The sequence below is a fragment of the Halichoerus grypus genome, chromosome 10 (assembly GCF_964656455.1).
Source record: "Halichoerus grypus chromosome 10, mHalGry1.hap1.1, whole genome shotgun sequence".
Taxonomy (NCBI): Eukaryota; Metazoa; Chordata; class Mammalia; order Carnivora; family Phocidae; genus Halichoerus; species Halichoerus grypus.
The window spans coordinates 110,601,037-110,621,011 of NC_135721.1; the positions used below are offsets into that span (position 1 = coordinate 110,601,037).

At 52.0% G+C, this 19,975-nt stretch overlaps 1 protein-coding gene across 1 annotated transcript; it reads right to left on the reverse strand.

Annotated features, from left to right (window-relative positions):
* Nucleotides 1-4,576: 4,576 nt before the first annotated feature.
* TGM6 (transglutaminase 6) lies at nucleotides 4,577-19,607 on the reverse strand. The gene is made up of 13 exons (XM_078057461.1): nucleotides 19,550-19,607; nucleotides 19,158-19,331; nucleotides 18,423-18,665; nucleotides 17,530-17,648; nucleotides 16,143-16,271; nucleotides 14,485-14,662; nucleotides 13,774-13,912; nucleotides 11,258-11,361; nucleotides 10,938-11,180; nucleotides 9,912-10,253; nucleotides 7,338-7,492; nucleotides 6,912-7,045; nucleotides 4,577-6,093 (listed from the first exon to the last, which is right to left on the reverse strand). Exons 1-13 carry the CDS (start codon nucleotides 19,605-19,607, stop codon nucleotides 5,940-5,942), a joined length of 2,172 nt encoding a protein of 723 aa, XP_077913587.1. The 3' UTR covers nucleotides 4,577-5,939.
* Between the last annotated feature and the right edge of the window lie 368 nt (nucleotides 19,608-19,975).

The window sequence follows — 19,975 nt, forward strand, 5'->3', positions numbered from 1 at the left end:
TTAATCCAGGCCAACAAAAGAGGACACAAAGAAACAAACAGCAGTAGCAACTGCCCCTCCTGGGAGGGATCGGAATTCAGAGTTGGAGGAATATCTGATGTAAAATGTCTAGTCTTCAGTCAACAATGATAAGACATGCAGCACACACACGTGTACACACACAGTCACACACACTCACACAAGCTAGGAAACCTTGACCTCCCTCTCTCCCCAAAGGAAAACAAACAAACAAACAAACAAAACAGTCAATACACATGATTTCTGAGCAAAGACTTCAAAGCAGCTCTTACCAATATGCTGGCCTAACAGATCTATGGGACACCCCGCCCAACCCCTGCAGAATACACCTTCTTCCTAAGCACATGGTAACCTTCTTGAGGGTAGATGATACTACACAAGAAAACAAACCCCCATCAGTTATTTTCTTAAGTTAAACTTTTTATTTTGAGATAATAATAGTTCACATGCAGTGTAAGAAACAATACAGAAAGATCCCAGGTGCTCTTCAGCCCGTTTGCCCCAACGGGAACATCTTGCAAATTACAGTACAGTATCCCAACCAGGATACTGACCTTCATATAGTCAAGGGCAACAACATTCCATCACAAAGATGCTTGTGCTGCCCTGCGATACCCATTCTGACTCTCACCCTCAGTCCTCCTTAACCTCAGGCAACCATTAATCTGCCCTCCATTTCTAGCATTTTGTCATTTCAAGAATGTGGTAGAAATGGAATCACATAGTATGTCACCTGTTGGAATTGGCTTCTTTTTTTTTTACTTGGCATAATTCTATGGGGATTCCTCCAGGAGCATCCATAGTCCATTCCTTTTTATTGCTGAATAATACTCCATGCTATGGATGGACCACAGCTGAATTAGCAATTAAGGACATTTAGCTTGTTTCCAGTTCGGGGCTGTTACAAATAGAGCTGCTAAACATCCATACGAATTTGATTTCCTGGAGTAAATGCCCAGGAGAGCAATTCCTTGCTTGTATCTTAGTGGCTCCCTCCCTCCCCCCCCTTCCTTCCCTCCCTCCCCTCCCTTCCTTCCCTCCCTCCCTCCCTCCCTCCTTCTCTCCCTCCCTCCCTCCCCCCTCCCCTCCCTCCCTCCTTCTCTCCCTCCCTCCCTCCCTCCCTCCCTCCCCTCCCTTCCTCCCTCCCCTCCCTTCCTTCCCTCCCTCCTTCTCTCCCTCCCTCCCTCCTTCCCTCCCTCCCTCCCTCCTTCTCTCCCTCCTTCCCTCCTTCTCTCCCTCCCTCCCTCCTTCTCTCCCTCCCTCCCTCCTGCTCTCCCTCCCTCCCTCCCTCCTTCTCTCCCTCCTTCCCTCCTTCCCTCCCTTTCTCCCTCCCTCCCCCCCTCTTTCTTTCTTCTTTCTGAAACCACCAAACTATTTTCCACAGTGGCTGTAGCATTTTACATGTACTCCAGCAAGATAAGAGTGATCAAGGTTCTCTGCATCTTTGTTAGCATTTGGCATTGCCACTGGATTTTAATGTTAGCCATTTCATTGGTATATAGTGATATCTTGTGGTTTTAATTTGCATTTCCCTAATGGCTAGTAATACTGAATAGCCTTTCATGTGTTTTTTTTTTTTTTTTTTTTGCCATATGTATATCCTCTTCGGTGAAAAGGTTGTATCTTTTGCCCATTTTCTTAGATTGTTTTTTACTATTGGATTTTGAGAGTTCTTTATATATTCTGGATTCTAGTTCTTTGTCAGATACATGGTTTGCAGACATTTTTTCCCCCCCAGTATGAAGCTTGTCTTTCATTATTTTAACAGGATCTTTCATGGATGCAAAAGTTTTGAATTGTGATGAAGTCCAGTTTATCAAATTTTCTTGCTGGGATTTTGATGGGAATTGCACTAAACCTGCATAACAATTTGGGGGATAATTGGCTTCTTATCTTTGTTGAGTGTTCTAATCCATGACCAAGAGACATCTCTCCATTTATTTAGATCTTCTTTGATTTCTCTCATCAGCGTTTTTTAGTTTTCAGCATGTAAATCCATATGTTTTGTTAGATTGACACCTAAGTATTTTGTATTTTTTTTAATAGATTTTAAGTGTAAATTAAAAATAAATTTTGGTTTGGATTGTTCGTTGATAGTCCATAGAAATACAGCTGACTGCAGAATCGGCTCATGTGATTTTGGAGGCTGATGAGGCCAATACGTACATCCTGTTGGTTCCGTTTCTCTGGGGGACCCTGGCTAACAAACACCACCAGTACTGCAACCACCTTTCTGTCTTGCCTGCTTCAATTTAAGAAATAGTCCCCGAACCCACTGAGTCTCACCATGGAAGAGGAGGCTAAAGGATCTTTCACGGGGACAGCCTTTTAGGGCTGCAACATGGGCACAGATAACATGAACGGAAAGCTATTGGAGGGGTCAGGGACAAGGTACTGGCCTGTAAATCCCCCTTGTTGGTTACCGTCTAGGGACTGAAGCTTAGGACTGCTGACCAATATCAAGAAGAGGGTAGGACATTTTGGAGACATTGGCCTTCATTTTGTTCCTGGGACAGACCAAGCTCATTTCCACCTCGGTGTCTGCATGAGTCAGACTTCTTGGTTGCAAGCAGAAGAAATGGATTCTTGTCGGCTTAAGCAAAGGGGGCGGTGTAGAATTTAAGTGCAAACTGGAGAGGATACTAAGAGACGAGACACAGGGCAATATGGGACTCCACAAGTCTTCAGAGGGTCCAGAAGCAGGCAGCAGGAAACCGCATGGCAGATTGTATATTTCCAAAAGTATCTACGGCAATATTTCCAGTCCTATAAGCCCTTCTGGGATCTTTCCACCTTTTATCACGAATTGGGTCTATCTCCTCTTGAAACTTGGAGGAACTTTGTCACTGCCTTGATGAATAGAATGTGGCAGAAGTGGGACTGGACGACTTCCAGCCCCAACACATAAAGGCCATATGGCTTCCATCTGACTTTCTCTCTCTCAAGATGCTTGTCCTTGCCCCACGGCCACCGTGTTGTGAGGAAGCCCAGGCCACACGGAGAGGCTGTGGGTAGGTGTTGCGGCTGACGGCCCAGCCTGGTGCTCGGCCAAGAGCCAGCATCCACCAGCAGGCTTGTGAGTGGATAAGCCTTCTGACGATCCTGGCCCAGCCTTGGCGCTCTCCCCGCTCCACGGAGTCAAGCAGAGACGAGCGATCCCGACCAAGCCCTGGACCCAACTGCAGATTCATCCGCGAAATGATTGTTGTCATTATTTTAAGTCTTAAGTCATGGGGTGGTTGTTACACAGTGATTGGTAACCGGAACGTGTCATGTCAGAAATTACCTGGCTCGGGCACTGCCCGGGGGGAGGGGGGTGCTTCGCCATCCGTGATGCCTTCTGAACACACCCTCCATCCAGAGCTCTGTGTGAGTCAAGGAGCCCAACCCTGGCTGCGCCATGAGGCAGGTTAAAGATGGAGACAATAGTTTGTACTTCACTGACTTGTTAGGAGATTAAATAAATATATGTAAGAAGGCACCTGCTGACAGTTCCTGGCATGTGGTAAGCACACTCATGTAGTTTTCAATCATTTTTGGGGTTACTATTAAAATCTGAGCTCGAATATCACTTCCTCAGAGACTCTTTCTCTGAGGCCACCACGGGAGGTGGTGTTATCCTGTCCCCCACAACTCCGGGAGAGGCGACAGTGCGTTTTATTTTCTCTTTGGCGCACGTCACTACATGTAATTAGCTAACCCATGGATTTGTTTACTTGTTTACTCTTATTTCTCATTTTAACTTTTTGCACCTTTTAAAATGTGGTGATTGAGTACCTGTTGCCACCCACTGGAAGGTAAGCGCAGGGAACCGGGTAATGTCACTGCTCTGGCCTTGGGTTGAACAGAAGGTAGGTGGAGACACACCGTCCGGCCCTTCCTTCAGTGGAGGGCTTGTTGTCCCCAGCCGCCGGGAGGGCTGACTGCAGATGACCCCAGGGCTGGCCTCCGCCGTAGAGAGCTAGCTTGCCCAAAGGCACACCTCTTCTGGGGCAAATCGGTGACGGATGTGAGCATAGAAAGGCCCAGCCAACTTGGCCCAACCTGGGACAACTCTCATGGGCCACACTAGCCCCAGAGCCGCCCGTGGGGTAGGCCCAGGCTCTCACTGGACCTGAGTCATGGCTCGATTCCTCCCTCCACCCATCCTGCTTCCTCCCCCTCCCTTCCACTGTGTGGACCCCCAGGTCATTCCTTACTAAATGTCCTGCACCCTAAACTCTGTCTCAGAGTCCACCTCCTGGGAGGGGCAGCCCGGTACAGCCAAGCCTGAGGAGGGCGGGCAATTGGCATTTGCTGGAAGGATGAGGTGTCTGGGGCAACTGGAAGGGGCCAAGAAGGTCTCCTTGCTAAAAGAAGCGTCCCTTTGGGGTGCCTGGGTGGCTCCGTCATTAAGCGTCTGCCTTCGGCTCAGGTCATGATCCCAGGGTCCTGGGATTAAGCCCCGCATCGGGCTCCCTGCTCAGCGGGAAGCCTCCTTCTCCCTCTCCCACTCCCCCTGCTTGTGTTCCCTCTCTCGCTGTGTCTCTCGCAGTCAAATAAATAAATAAATAAAATCTTTAAAAAAAAAAGCGTCCTTTTTATTAAGCGTGGGAGATCCCCTCTGTTGGAGTCAGCCCCCCCGTACCCCTTCCTGCTGCTCAGTCCCGAGGAAGTGGCTGCCCACTCTGGATCTCCAGCTGTGCCCCTATTAGATGGACAGGATCAGCATCCCAAACCAAGGTTTGGAAAGGGGGTCCTCCACACATCTGGATTCTCCAAGCTGTCATGCTGCGTAGAATCGTCGGACAAATGCCTTCCCTGAGGCCTGGGTCCCAAGGACCACCCATCACACACTGCCCATGTGTTTCCCTGACCTCCTTTTAGCAAAGACTTTCTACGTAAATTGTTCCCACTTAAGTTCGCCGGCAGGAGGTGTCTCACTGCAGATGAGGCTGTTTTGTTGTGCGGGTGACTTAAATTCTATGATTAGTTGTCATTCTTTTGGCTATCTAGAACATTCTGAGCTGTGCGGTTATCCTCAGGTCCTGGTGGTCTCCACTCCAGTCCTTGTCCCAGAGGCCTCTGTCCTGTTTTGAGGCTAAGAACTTGATTGTGTGTAGCTGCTGGGGGTGTTTTGCAAAGTTAACGCTGCTCTCATTCTCAAAAAGTCAGTAACCCCTGGGCTGGTGGTAGGAGACCCCTGATGACCATGCCGAGATCAGATTTGGGGCTTCATCCTCAGATGCAATCAGGCTCTTGATCTTCAGCTTCTTCCAGGCACCAGGGGCCCCTCGGGTCTTCATGGAGGGAAGATCTCCCATTGCTTCAAATCTAATGGTTTTCAGCACATGACTTTGGGGTAAAGCTTAGATGGTGTAAGTGGCATTCACACGGGCCCCAATTCTGCCTCTAGCTCACCCTATGGCCATGGGCAAGACTCTTCTGTGTAAAATGGGAATGTTGAGGGATGTTTAGGAGCCAGCTCGAACACTTTTGGGGTCTTTTTCAGCGCCGGGAGGACGTTCTTGGGTCTGGAGGTGGCCAGAGCATGGAGGCGCTGAGTGAGAAGCAAGGAGAGCCCAGGGGTTGGCCAGGGTGACGGTGAGCAGACCAGGCAGGCGGTGGCAGAGCCGGGTGGGCCTCGGTTACTGTGAGGCTTGGTCTGTTAGCCTCCCAGCCGTGAGGGTGGTTGATGAAGGTGGAAGAGGCTCCCTACATCATCCATCGTTGTCCAAAAGTTTAAGTCTCATACTTCATTTTACAGATGGGGAAACTGAGGCCCAGGAGAGGAAGGGACTCGCCCAAATTCACCAAGTGGGGCAGAAACTGAAGCAGAACTGGAAACCGGGCCTCCTGGCTCCCATGCGGGAGAGACAAAGAGGTGGACCGGAAAGGAACGGGGGCCGTCTCCCCCGCTCTCAGCCCCTTGTGGCGGACAGTCACTTGGCTGTGGCCACGTGGATGATCACAAAGCCCTTGATGTCCGGGAAGTGGGGGCTGACGAGGTCCACCTGCAGCTGCCTCAGGCCGCTCTTGGATGGGGTGATGTTGAACTGGACCGAGGCCCTCTGCTGGGGCTCTAGGCTGGGCACACTGGGGAAAGGGAATGGGAGAAAGGCAGACCATCAGCCCCCTCTCCTCCCGAGTCTGGCCTGCCATCTCCAGAGCCCTTGGGATCAAGGTCACACCTTGAGACTGACATTCAAGCCTTGTCAGTATGCTTCCAGCTTAATGCCAGGCTTGTCCCCTCCCTGTGCCCTGAACATCCCATACACTTCCTCTCTCTGGGCTTTTGTCTGCACTGTTCCTCCCACCTAGGATGGCCTTCCCATTCCAATTGCACCCAAGGACCAGATCAAGTCCCTCTTCTTCCAGGAGGCCTTCCCTGACGACCCCAGCCACTGAGACCTCTGACTGGGAAGCCCTCTATCCTTCTTGATGCCTAAAAAACTTCTCAATTCATCATTTAAGGCCAGCTCCACTGTAGCTTTTCCCTGGTTTCACCCCATCCCCAATTAAGGGCTGCCTCTGATTCCCTGGGTCCTGGGGATTCATCTCTCTGCACAAATCACTGTGCTCATTTGAAGGACCACCTGTCTGTGAGAACAACTCTCCAGGCAGAACCCCATCTGGTCATCTTGGCGTTCCCAATGGTCGCCACGTGGCTCAGAGAATAGGTCATTCTGATTAAGGGTCATGTGAACCAGTGGGTGGGTGAGTGGATGAGTTATACGACTGAGCTCAGGACCAAATGAATGAAGGAAGGAAAAAATAAATGAAGGCTGGTGTGTCTAGGCTGTGAGCTGGTTCCTGGGGGTCCAGAGTCTCTCCCGCAGCCCCCTCCATTGGCTGCTTCTCCGTGGCCCATCATAGAAGGAAAGTAGAGCTCCCACTCCCAGGCTGACACTTACTCGATGCTGAGCTGTCCGTGGAGAAGGCCACTGCCCTCCACCATCAGCACACAGTCCTCCACTTTCTCCAGAAGGGGGTTGACCACCATCACTTTCACCACAACCGCCATCCCCACCACGGCGGGGCCCAGCACCTGGAGGGGTGATCCCCATAAGTCATCGTCCTCCTCCACACTCCCCCAGGAAACCCACAGGTCCCGGCTAGGATGCTGGCTGGAGCCTGGCCTGGGCATGAATCATGGCCACCCCTTGCATCCACCTACCCCCTTACTGAGCTCCATCATTATATCCATCCATGCCACTTGTCTCTGGCCCTTGAGAGCTGAAGCCGGAGCCAAAAGCACAAATCCCCCAGCTTCTGATGCCTTCCCCCAGCTGTGAAGGGGGCCTGCCAGGAACATGGAGGTGGATGCAGATGGGACTCACCTTGATGGTGATGAAGTCCTCCAGAGTGATGTCCTTCTCCACCAGGAGCTTCTCTCCTTTGGTGACAAAGCACATGGCAGCCAACAGGATCTTCTTGTCCTCTGTCAGATCTTCCTTATATTGAGAGTAAGATATTGTGATTGGGATCTCTTTTGCTGGAAGGGAAAGCAGAGGCGGGAGTTAGGGGTCCAACAATCTCTTTCAACAGAACCCAAGAGGAGGGAGGGAAGGCTCCATTCCTAATAACACTCTCTCTGGTCCTTGCCACCAACCTGAGATAGGCATTATTATCGTCAGTTCACAGATGAAGAAACCTAAGGCTCAGAGAGGTTAGTTTCTTGTCCAGTGTCACACAGCAAGTAAATCAAGGAGCCAAGATGAGGTGGGATTCAAATTCAGGCACTTGGCTACCAACGAAACCAGATTGTTTCTCCAAGAACTCCCGGAGGTGTGTTTGAACTTTCCCTAATCATTCCAGATGGAAGTCTCTCAGTCCATGATCAGGAATCCACTCACTGTTTCTTGAGCACCTACTATGTGCTAGGTGCAGAGAAGAGGGGGGTCAAAGGTCTGCCTCAAGCTTCCAATCCAGCGAGGAGGTCAACTTCTTCACCGCTTCTCCAAATCCTCCCTCCCCATTAAGGCCCATCCTAGTCAGCCCCCCCAGGTGGAAAGCCTTCACAGGTACCCCACTCAGTGATCTCACGCCCTCTGCCTTCTGAGCTCCCGTGGTCCAGGCCATCTGGGTTTCTCACCAGCCGCAGACACCCTGCCTGTGCATTTCCTTCTCTTGAGCATGGGTCGCCACAGGCCCCAGGGGACTCCCAGTCATATCTGGGTGTTTTTGGACCACGTATGTTTTTTTCCTTTAGCTACAGTATGTTCTTTCTGATTTGCTCCCGGCCCTACCACCCCCTACTGCTCTTCCCGTGTGTCTCTTTCCTTCCTGCCCCTGAGGGCGTCGGGTTACAACCTGTGGAAAAGGTCCTTAAAGGATTTGAACTTGGTTCACTTTATGGTCTCCCAGAGCTTTGCATATAGCAGGTGCTTCTTGAATGCCCAAATGCCGATCCATCGGTCAAAACTCTACCTTGCTTTATGGGTTTCCTTAGTCCAGTAGGTCATGACTGGGAGAATCCTTAACACAATAACAGCAATAATTAATAATTATAAAAGCTAATTTTTACTAACTTTTACTGCTGGGCACTTAGAAGCACATTCGTTGATGAACTCATTCAATCCTCCCAACAATTCCATGAGCCAGTAATATTATCTCCAATTTATAATCTCAATAATCCTGTCAATCCCTACAATAAATTATGTTCCTTAGGTGGTAGGCATGACACCAAATACTTTACATGTGTTACATCATTTACTCCTTGCATGGCAGGAGATCAGTGGTTCTCAAAGCGTGGTCCTGGAATCAGGGACATCAGCATTATCTGGGAACTTGTTAGAAATGCAAATTCCAAGACTCCTCAATAAAATATTAGCAAACTGACTCCCACCACATATAAAAAGAACTATCTGTATATTTATTTAAAGATTATACATCTGTTAAAATGATGTGGACGGAGAGCTTATAAAAATATGTAAATAACAATGTAATGTGAACAGAGAGAGGCACTAATAAACACTGAGTGCCCACAGTGTAATCAGACCTGTTTGGCAAAAAGCAACAGGTGTTAAAAATATGGAAGGAAAACATGTTAACAATTTATGGGGGGGTGGCAGGATCACAGGTGATCTTTCTCTGTGCCCTCAAAACCTTTAATGAAGACATACTACTTTTAATATGAAAAAAAAACAGGAGAAAGTGCATGTTAGTTAATATTTCCTTATGAAGTGTTATTTTGCCATTTGGATTTCGTGAAAGGTAAAAAGGAAAAAAATGAAAAGGTGTGTGATGTCTCCTTCACATGTTTTCCCTCTGTCAAAACACACAAGCTTCTGAAACTGGGCCCAGAAGAACAATTTCTTTGTTTAAGTGAATCCTTAGAGTGCAGAATGTTATGTGAGGGGGGAGAGGGAGAGAGAGACAGGCAGACAGACAGAAACCGGAGGGGAGGAAAGGAGGGCTGGGGACAGAGAATGTTGTGGGGACAGCAGCTGATGTGTACAGAGTTCTCAGGACAGGGCCTGGCACATGTAAGCGCTTAGTAACCATTGCTTACTGGTCCATGCCCCTCACATGGGACACCTGCAGACAGCTGGGCTCCAGAATTTGCTGGATTTTAGGAAGGTGACGAGGCATACTCCATAGACTGTGAAATGTTCCCGGCAGGTATTTGTTCCGGGTGTAAATATTCAGAGGGATTGCGATCACCTCACCTCCATACGAGTTTGCCACCAGATGATTGTGGACTTCTATTACTAGTCTCATTAGTGAGCCCCTCTGAGCTCAGTTTTCTCACCTGTCAATTGGGGACAAGAGGCAAGGCACTGAACACATGCCTAGCAACATCCCTGTCTTTCCTGGAAATGAGTGCAGGATGCTGGGAAGGTGTGCTCCGCCCTCCCCCCCCCATTAAGGGGTTGGGCTGGCGAGGTCCCCCCAAGCGGGGGCCTTCCTACCTTCTGCCGGCCCCAGCCGCACTGAGTGGGACTCGTGCAGGATCTCAGCCACCGGCCTGCGGGTGTATAGGATGGTGGCGCCGCTCAGGTTGACTCGGACCCTCTGGGGCCGGGAGGTGAGGTTGGTCAAGCACAGAGCCAGGCTCAGGTCATGGCCCAGCACGGGCGGTTCCAGCATCTTGAACTTGCCGGTGATGTTGGGCTTGGTGGCGGGCTCCAGGAGGTCCTCGCGCCAAAGACCACGGCCGCCCACCCTGCGGACCCGGGTCCTCCTCCCAGAGGCTTCCACACTGAACAGCTTCCTCACGGCCTTGCGGTACACCTGCCTCTCCTTCCGGGACCCTGCGGGCAACACGCACGGTGAGGCGGGCACCCCTTTCCTCCTCCACCCGTCCCAGGGCCTCTCTGCTCAGTTCCCCTCCTCTCTAGGCAAAACCATCCCTCCTTCACCCCTTCGATTTGCCACGGCCATGGGGGGGTCTCAGACTGACAGCCCAGGAACCAGATGCACACCTCAGCCATATGCACTGTGTTTGGTTCTGGGACTATTTAAATACATTTTAAATTAGTCGCCAACAACTCCAGATTGGCAAATTTCGCGCAAAAATACAGGTTGGCAGCTTCTCGGACAACTGGGTCTGAAGGCTCATCCGATAGGGAGAGCCGACACTCGTGTAGACGTGCTAGGTGCCGCGCACAACAGTTCTAGCCGCTGTATTTCCTCCCCGGGGAGGTCGGTGCTACCATCACCCCATTTTATAGATAAGGAACCCAAGGCACAGAGAAATAAAGCAACTCCTAAGGGACTCAAGATTTGACCCCAGGCGGTCTGGCTCCAAATTCCATGTTGTTAGTCATGCTCCCTTCCAACTGTCCACACGGCGGTGATGGGCTAGAGCTGGGTAATGGCTGCTTCCCTCGCCATCATAGCCCGCGGGGAGGGCCTGGCCCCGGTCGGCCTGTGGTGGTCCATAGAGCAGACAGGTTGTCTTGGGAGACCGACGGAGGCCGCCGCATCGCCCTTACCTTCTGGATACTTGTAGAGGCCGGTGATGTCCACACGGGAGTCGCTGCCCACGGCCTTGGTGCTGATGCACCTCCCGACCTTCTTTGTGTCCGAGTATACCCGCTCCCAGCTCTCATCCTCGTGCCACAGCCAGGTGACGTAGTCTGCGTTGACCTCCGCGAACACAAAGGGGCCATCGTGGGCCAGGTGCACGTCGCCCTCGCGGATGGCGGTGACGGAGGCCGGGCCGCACTGGAACACGCCTGGGCAGGAGGGATGGCCGTGAGCAGCACGGGTGAGGGAAAGCGGGGGTCTGCGACCCGCCCGGCTGAGCCCATACCTTCGCTCTCCTCCTGGGGGGTGGCGTCCAGAACCTGCCAGCCGTTGTAGGAGGGGCCCAGGTCCTGGCGGGCAAACCAACTCTCATTCCAGACATGGAAATTCCTGCCACAGAGAGAGGAGGGGGCAGGGGGGCCTTCAGTGAGCACAGAGGCCCAGAGGATGGCCAGTTCTTGCTGTGAGCCGGGCCCCGGCCCCAGACTGCAGTACTGGGGCTGAATCTTAGGAACCATTCATCGAACCATACTGGTGAACAGTTCTATATACAATCTGAGAGTTAAATATATGTATATAGGTATATGTATATAGGTGTGTGTATATATATATATATTCCATATATATGTAGGGTATGTATGTATGTGTATGTATGTATATACATGTATATATATGTGTGTGTGTGTGTATATATATACATATATTGATATATATATATATCAAGAAACTGTTCAAGGTACCAGAAATACAATCGCAAATAAGACACAAGATCTTGCCCTCATGAAGCTTACATTCTACGAAAGGAGAAGAGGGGTGAGGAGATGGGTAAAAATACGTAAGCAGATAAGTAAAACAAATGCAAGTAACAATAAATGCTGTGAAGAAAGAGAGAGACCTGAGTGGTGAGTAACGGCTGGAGACCAACTCTAAGAAAATGACATTTAAGATGAGGCTTAAATAAGAAAGGATTAGCCATCGGAAGAGCGATGGGAACAGTGTTCCAGGCAGAAGGAACAGCATGTGCAAAGACTCTGAGATAAGAAAAATCTTTGTGTCTTCAAGGAACAGAAAGTACGTATCTGCTGGGCTTTGGCCAGCATGTGGGGGTAGGTAGGAGTCAGATTATGCAGGGCTCTGTAGGTCTCGGTAAGGAGTTCAGACTTGACGTTTCCTGTGTTAAAGATGAGAACATGAGACTAGCAAAGTGACATCATTTGCACAAGGCTCACCCAGTAAGGAAGCAGGAGAGACAAACCCTGGTTTGCCGGACTTGGCATCTTTATAGCTGATCTCAGGCTCCTCTTAAGGAGGTAGTTGTCTTTGTGTGGGAGAGTATCTGGATAAGGACTTGGGTGTAATCTGATACCCTCTATGGTGACAAGGGTCCCGGTATCAAAAGAGAAGACTTTTTTTTTTGGTCCTCCTGCAGGGAGAGGGAATGAGGAGAACCAAAAGGACAGGAAAGGGGAGAAGAGAGGCAGAGGGAAGGAATGAGGCTATAGACCTGGTTTTTCCTGGTTTTGACTATGGTTTTCTATACAACTGAAAGGCAGACCAGGTTCATACCCAAGCTCATCCACTCACTTTGCTGTGCAGCCTTAGAGAGGTTACCTAACCTCTCTGTGCCTGGATTTCCTCATTGACAAAATAGGGCTAATAATGCTAGCTTGCTCACAAGACTGTCTGGAGGAATTCATGAGTCCGTATATGCACAGCACTTAGAACTGGGCCTGGCGTAGACTGGGTGCTCACTGAGCGTGGTGTTATTATTATTTTTAAAACCTTATTTTAAAATTCTGAAATGTAGAACAAGATGAGCAGGATGACATCATGCTGCAGATACTAAGTGGGTAAAAAGCTTGGGAGCGAGGGACTGTGAGTATGTACGTCCTGGTATCTGCAGAGCCTCCCTGTGAAGAGGTGTAAGAAGCTCGTCGCAGTGTTGCCTCCTGTGAGGAGAACGCCAGGCTCGAACCGGGCGGGAGGGAGACTTAGCCCTGTCGCCCATTTGGTACCTTTTGAATATTAATGCACATGCATGTATTTCCTATTTAAAAAAATTAAATTAGGGCGCCTGGGTGACTAAGTCAGTTAAGCGTCTGCCTTCAGCTCAGGTCGTGATGCCGGAGTTTTGAGATCGAGTAGGGCTCCCTGCTCAGTGGGGAGTCTGCTTCTCCCTCTTCCCCTACCCACCCTGCTTGTGCCCTCGCTCTCTCTCTCGCTCTCAAATAAATAAATAAAATCTTTAAAAAAGTAAAATAAAAAGTTAAATTAAAATGAACTGTTTAAAGCTTTGTGGGAAGTCTTTTTTTTTTTTAATTTTTTTTTAAAGATTTTATTTATTTATTTGACAGAGAGACAGCAAGAGAGGGAACACAAGTAAGGGGAGTGTGAGAGGCAGAAGCAGGCTTCCTGCGGAGCAGGGAGCCCGATGCGGGGCTCGATCCCAGGACCCTGGGATCATGACCTGAGCCGAAGGCAGATGCTTAATGACTGAGCCACCCAGGCGCCCCTGTGGGAAGAGTCTTGTCGGGACTGAGGAGGAGGCTGTCTCCCCCCCGGGACACATTCAGGGCGCACGGCTGCTGACGGAGAAGCAGGGGTAGAACATAGGGGTAACGACGCAGAGGGAATCTTGGGGAAGGCTCAGAGTCCCACAGAGGGGGAACTGGGGTTCAAGGCAGTCAAATCTTGAGTCCCCCCTCCTTGGCCTCTGGGTCATGTGTCCCGGGGCCACCCCTCCTGCAGACGGGTTCAGGGAGCCCTGGGGCTGGGCTGGCGACCCAGGGGACTAGGACCCACCACATGCTGTCTTCTGTCAGGTCCTCCAACGTCCGCCCGAAGGAGTCCACGTATTTGTCCACACTCAGGTTCCTGTCCGTATCATGGGCTGAGTTAAAGTTGGACACCACCCGGGTGGCGATCCCCAGGCACCTAAGGACTGAAGAGCAGGAGGCTGGTGCGGACCCCCAGCAGGTGGCAGGGACCCTCCAGCAGGTGGCAGGGACCCCCTGGGAGGTGGCAGGGACCCCCCGCATCAGGTGGCAGGGACCCACATCTGCCACACCCCCTCCCTGTCTCTGTCTGCTTTGCCTGCCTCACTCTCAGAAGCACCGCCTTCCCAGTACAACCTCTCCGGAGACATCCGAAGACACTATGCCACCCCCGTATGAACAGCCAGGCTCTGAGGCTGGTGGGACCTTGGAAGTCACATAATAGCCACATAATCGCCCATTCATTTTCCTGCGGCGCCAGAGGCCTAGGGGCCACAGGACTTGCTCAGGGACACTCAAAGAGCTCAAGACAGGAGGATCTGGGCCTCCTTCTGCAAAATAAAAGATCAAAAGTCATGTAAATGAACTATCTGGTTTCTCTCATCATTAACCAGACTTCTACTTCCCCATCGCCAAAAGAGGTAGACTTGGGGTGGGGTCTGTGCAAGTGTATGCAAATGAAGGCAAATGAGGGAGCCGGCTTGCGGTGGGGGGCAGGGGACCGTCTTTCCCTGGGTACCTGTGCACAGGACTCCAGCGAAGACCCAGCACTGGCCGTATTTGACTGGCTTGAACCTGTCCTTGAACCACTTGTGCAGAATGGTCACACTGCCGCTCCAGTGCAGGGGGCTGGTGCCGCCGCCGTACTTGCCCTGCCACTGGCCTTGAACCACGCCCCGGTCATTGTTGCTGTTCACCTGCGCAGAGGAGACACCGACAGGTCCACCAACGGGCGGGGCTTCCCTCCCCGGGACCTCGCCACTGCAACATCATCTCACACTTTGGACCACCTACTCACTGGGGGCCACCCCTTCCTTTTAAATTATCCGAAAAACTGGGGGCATCTGCAGTCTTAAAATACCTACTTTTGGTACCATTTATCATTTTCAACGACCTTCCATTGGGATACTCTATTGTTGAAAATTACCTACGATTTTACAGCATTTCCTCTTTTAAATGATCTGTTTCGGGGACTGTTGGTGGTATAATTACAGAGGCAGCTAACATTCATTAGACGCTTACTGTGTGCAGGCAGTATTCTAAGGGCTCTGTGCACACTGTATTAACCCACTTTAAAGTAGGTTTTGTTATTTTCCTTTTTTTTTTTTTTTTTAAACAGATTCAGAGGGGTTAAGGGACCTGTCGAAGCCACACAGCAAGTTAGCAAAAGGTGCGGGTGACCCTCAAGTTCAGGACTCTGACTTGGAGCCTGTCCCGCTATCCCACAGGGCTGTATCACTCCACTGTCTGGAACTGGTCACTGCTTTTGAGTCTCTGGGCTCCCACACTTGTCTGAGGTCTCGAGGAATGAAGTGTATCTACTCTGAGAAAATCAGCTTCATACATTTTTGGAATCACAGATACCCACCCACTGGTCTTAGCACCTGCTTGCAGTAGGCCTTCTGGCTCTCTTGTGAGGAGGAGGAGGAATTGTTGTGTGTAACAGAATAAAGATGGCTCTCCTCCCACGGAGAGATGGGCCTAAGTACCCCCCTCCCTGAATCTGGGCTGGCCTGGGACTGCTCTGGCCGATGACTACGGCAGAAGGGATGCGGTGCCAATTTCCAGGCCCAGGCTTTCCAGGACTTGAAGCTTCCACTGTTTTGAAACCATTGTCTGGCCAGAAGCCAGCAGCTCTATCTGATTACCCGGAGATCGCCATGCTGTGAGGAAGCCCAAGCTAGTCACAGGGAAAGGCTGCATGGAGAGAGGGCCACGACTGGGCCGGCCTCAGCTGTTCTGACTGGGCCGGCCTCAGCTGTTCTAACCAGCCCGGCCCAGGGGCCACACACGACAGTGAGCAAGCCAGCTTGACATCCCAGCTCCAGCAGACACAGCATGGAAGAGAACCAAAGAAGCCCTGCCTGCTAGAACCCAGGCCCCAGATACGTGGTCTCATGAAACCAGTCCCACCATCGGTCGCCATTCAGACACCCCCAGCTGAAGCATCCTGGAGCAGAGACAGGCGTCCTCACAGTGCTCTGCCCAAGTCCCTGGTCTATAAAACTCTAAGCACAATAAGTGGTTGTTTTGTGCCACTTGAGTTTTGGCTGTGATTTGGGGCAGCGATAGAGAATTAGAACAAGAAGCAACTTGGGAAAATCACAGGGTGTGACCCTGGGCTTGGCTCAGGGACCCAGGAGGACTTGTGTATGCAGGGATGGCGGGGCTCCTCACCATGGCGCTGATGGCCCTGCTGACGTAGATGGGGTCATGGCGGCGGGACACATCGGTGGCAGGGTCGTTTTGGTGAAGAGGACTTCGGTCCAGGATGGAGAGGCAGATGTTCAGGATATCCTCCTCAAACTGTCCCCAGAGAGGCTCTGCTTAGAGGCCAGAGCCTCCCACGATGCGTACCCAGTGGGTCCCCTGTGTCGTGCAGGGGAATTTGCCTACCGCCACCCCGGGGACACCGCAAAGCGTCCCCAAGTCTCAGGAACCCTCCCTCAAAGAGTCACTGGGAACCAGAAGCTGCACCTTAATCATGTCCCTCCCGGTTCAGTGACCACCCCCCGGACTCCCCGCCCCCCACAGTAAAGTCTGTGGTAAACGGGTGACTCGGGAGCCACATCGATCCTGCTGGCACACCCCTATTGCTTAAATGACTTTTTCCAAAGACCTTTGAATGAATTGACAGCATTTAAAAACTGGAGGATCTTTGACAGCATTTAAAAACAAATTATGATTTCTGGTCTCTGGCGGGTCTTTGGAAGGTCTGGGGAGCCACATGGCAAGAAGAGGCAGGTGCTGAAGAGTGGTTACCCCCTAAGTGGACCCCAGACTCTCTAGTCCTTGGTCCCTACCCAGCCCCTGAGCCCCAGAGTAACCTCTGGCTCCTCAGCCTGACAGTCAGGGTCTTTAACTTGCCCTGCCAACCTGAAGCCCAGGCCGACCGGACTCCTCTAGCAGAGCCTCCTCTGTTCCCTGCCTCCCGCCGCCATGCTGCTGTGGGCTCTGCCCTCCACCTGGCCACATCGCGCCCGGCTTGGGACACCCAGCCCCAATGCCACGAAGCCTCCGCAATCCCTGAGGTGGAGTTTTCTTTCATGCTCTTCTGACTTCCTTCTGACCCCATCTCTACCACTCTGATGCCCCCCTCCCCTCCGCCATCACACCTTTTATTGTAACTGTTTATCTGGTCAGTGGCTCTTAAGTGTGGTCCCTGACCAGCAGCAGCACCACCTGGGACCTCGTTAGAAATGCGCATTCTCAGGCCCCAGCCCAGATCTACCGAATCAGCAACTCTGGGGCGGTGGGGGGTGGGGGGGGCAGCCATCTGTGTGTTGTAAAGAGCCCTCCGTGGGATTCTGGTGCATGCACAAGACTGAGAACCCCTGATCGAGGCTGTTTTTTCTTCTACAATGCACTGTATCCAAAGCACCTCCCCTTCCCAAGGACCCAGCGCAGGGCCTTGGCACAGCTAACAGGTGAGTGATGGACGGATTTGCTCTAGGAGTCAGCCCAGCTTGTCCCTGCTGGGGGGAAGTGAGCAGACAGAAGGGCTCCTGGGCTGACTTCCTGCACGCCCCACCCTGCATCCCATTTGGCCTGTGCCCCTGGAGACCTGCCCGTAGTTCCAGCCCTGGGCTCGGATGTGCTTCTCCACGCCTCGGAAGATGATCCCACTGTCATTCAGCACATACTCCTGTCTCTCCTCCTCTGAGTCCAGAAAGACGTCGTCCTCTGAAAAGCAGTTGTCGGGCCCAGCATGGGCTGGGGCTCTGGTGTTGCAGGCCTGGGGCAGGGGCTACATCAGGGAGAGCAGCGAGATGGGGCCTGGGGGTTTGGGACGGGGCAGGGCGGGGGGCAGAGGGGTTTACGGGCTCCTAGGCTGCCTTCTGGCCAAGCCCCATTCCACCTGGGGGACTCCATTCCCCGGGCAGAGACCCACCCCAACCCAGCCCAAGACTGAGGGACTTTAAGAATCCTGACCCTTTGGGTAACCCTGCTTGGTGCCGACAGCAGCCTCACATTTCTTAAATATTAATCAGAATACTGACTCCAGTACTCCTTACGATGTACTTTGTACATTACAAGCATCAGCACTATGAATTCCCACCGTAATCGCAAGAGGTAGGCGCTGTTATAACTCCCATTTCACAGATGGGGAAACCAAGACTCACAGAGGGAGGCAACTTAGCAGAGCAGGGACTAAACCAAGGCTGCTGATGGCGAGAGCCCGGGCCTCTCCTCCCACAAGGTCCCATCCCTGCCAACTGGCCCCGCACACCAGAAACCACTGATTCCTGCCCCTCTGGCACAAGATCCTCTGTAGTCCCTGCTACCAGGTCCCTCTGCCCAGGGCCCGCTTCTGCCTAGGCCTAGCTCTCGCCAAGCTCTTGGCATGGCATTCACCTCCCTGTTGCTTAGCCTGCCTCCCAGATGCCCTGCTAAGGGCAGGCCCGCCTTTAGGACAGCTTCCGGGAAATCCTCTGCCTCGGACTTGTCAGCCCCTACCTGGGCACCACGGGTTGAAAAGGAGAACAAATTCGCCCAGCTTCCGCTCATTTTGTTTTCGGCGAGAGGAGACCCTGGTGCTCATCCGGTAGCGGCCGATGACAGCGTTGGGAGGGCTGGTGATGCTGACGGTCATGCTGTTGTCCGTCTGAGCCTCCTCCACGGCTGTCCAGGTCTTGCCCACTTCCGGCTCCGATATCTGGAACACAGCTTTGGTGTGGTGGTCCTCAGAAGCCTGGGGTCCTGGCAGAGAGGAGAGGGAATCAGGAGACCCAGCTCTAGAGAAGCAGAAAAGCTACAAGCCTGGAATGCCAACTTCACTCCCTGAACCGCCGGGACACTCTTGGGGGCCACCCCCGCTGTTCCCGATTTCCCATCCACCTCCTGGATCTAGGAGAAAGTAACAGGACCCCTGAAATCAAAGTCTGTCATATGTCTGTCTAGGAAAGAAAAGCTTGGGCTCCAAAAGTCTGTGAAGAATTCCCGTGGTTTTCCAGAGCCCTAGATTGCTTAGTAGGCAGAGAATTCCAGGGCTGCGTCATCGATCCTGCTAGCCATCCGCACGCAGCACGCTGTCATCAAAAGCCTCCAGGGGTCAGAGCTCAGCCCACCTGCAGGGACTGGGACTTGGCTTCCCTCCAGTCTGCACTGACGACCGAAGGGTCTCAGGTCCACTGGTCACAAGACAGAGCTTTCTGGATGTAGACCAGCAGGGGGCGCTGGCGAGACAGTTACCTGTCTGCACGGTGAAGATGATGGTCTCCTGCTCCTCCAGGGGTCTGTTGAGCTCCAGCACCAAGGTGAACGCCTGGCCCCTGCGAACCACCAGCTCGGGGCCGGGGTACTCCTGGGTGTGGTGGGCAGCACCGTTCTTCCGGCTCAGCCAGTCCACCTTGGTGACTCTGATCCCTGGGCAGGGAGAGGACAGGGAGGTGAGGCCAAGCCCTTGACACGTGTCTCATCCACGTATGCCTTGCCCGCCCACCTGCTTCAACCTGCCAGTCATTGGCTCATGCAGCTACTTTTTATCATATGCAGTTGGCTCTTGTTATTCGCAGTACTTACGTTCCTCAAAGTTGCCGTGAACACCGAATTAGCGAATACTGAACCATTACTCTTAGCCTGACCGCCAGCCCCCAGCCCCCCGAACGCCCAGCTGACAGCCAGCACCGACTTGGCAGCCATGGGACCGAGCCATCTTGCAAGCAAATCCTCCAGCCTCTGGTCATGCTGCCTCCACTGATCCTAAACAAAGCAGAACCCAGCTGCCCCCACCGAGCTCTGCCCAGACTGCGGGTTTGTGAGTGAGAGAATGATTGCTGTTGTTTTAAGCCTCTATGTGTTGCGGCAGTTTGTTACACAGCAGTAGATAAGCAAAACATGCAGGGGCCCCAGGAATAACTGGGATGGAATTTTCCAACAAGCCCAGTGGGATCAGGACCCAAAGTTAGATTTCCTTTAAATAGTATCAGTAAATGTGACCTTCCTTCCTTCCTTCCTTCCTTCCTTCCTTCCTTCCTTCCTTCCTTCCTTCCTTCCATCCTTCCTCCCTC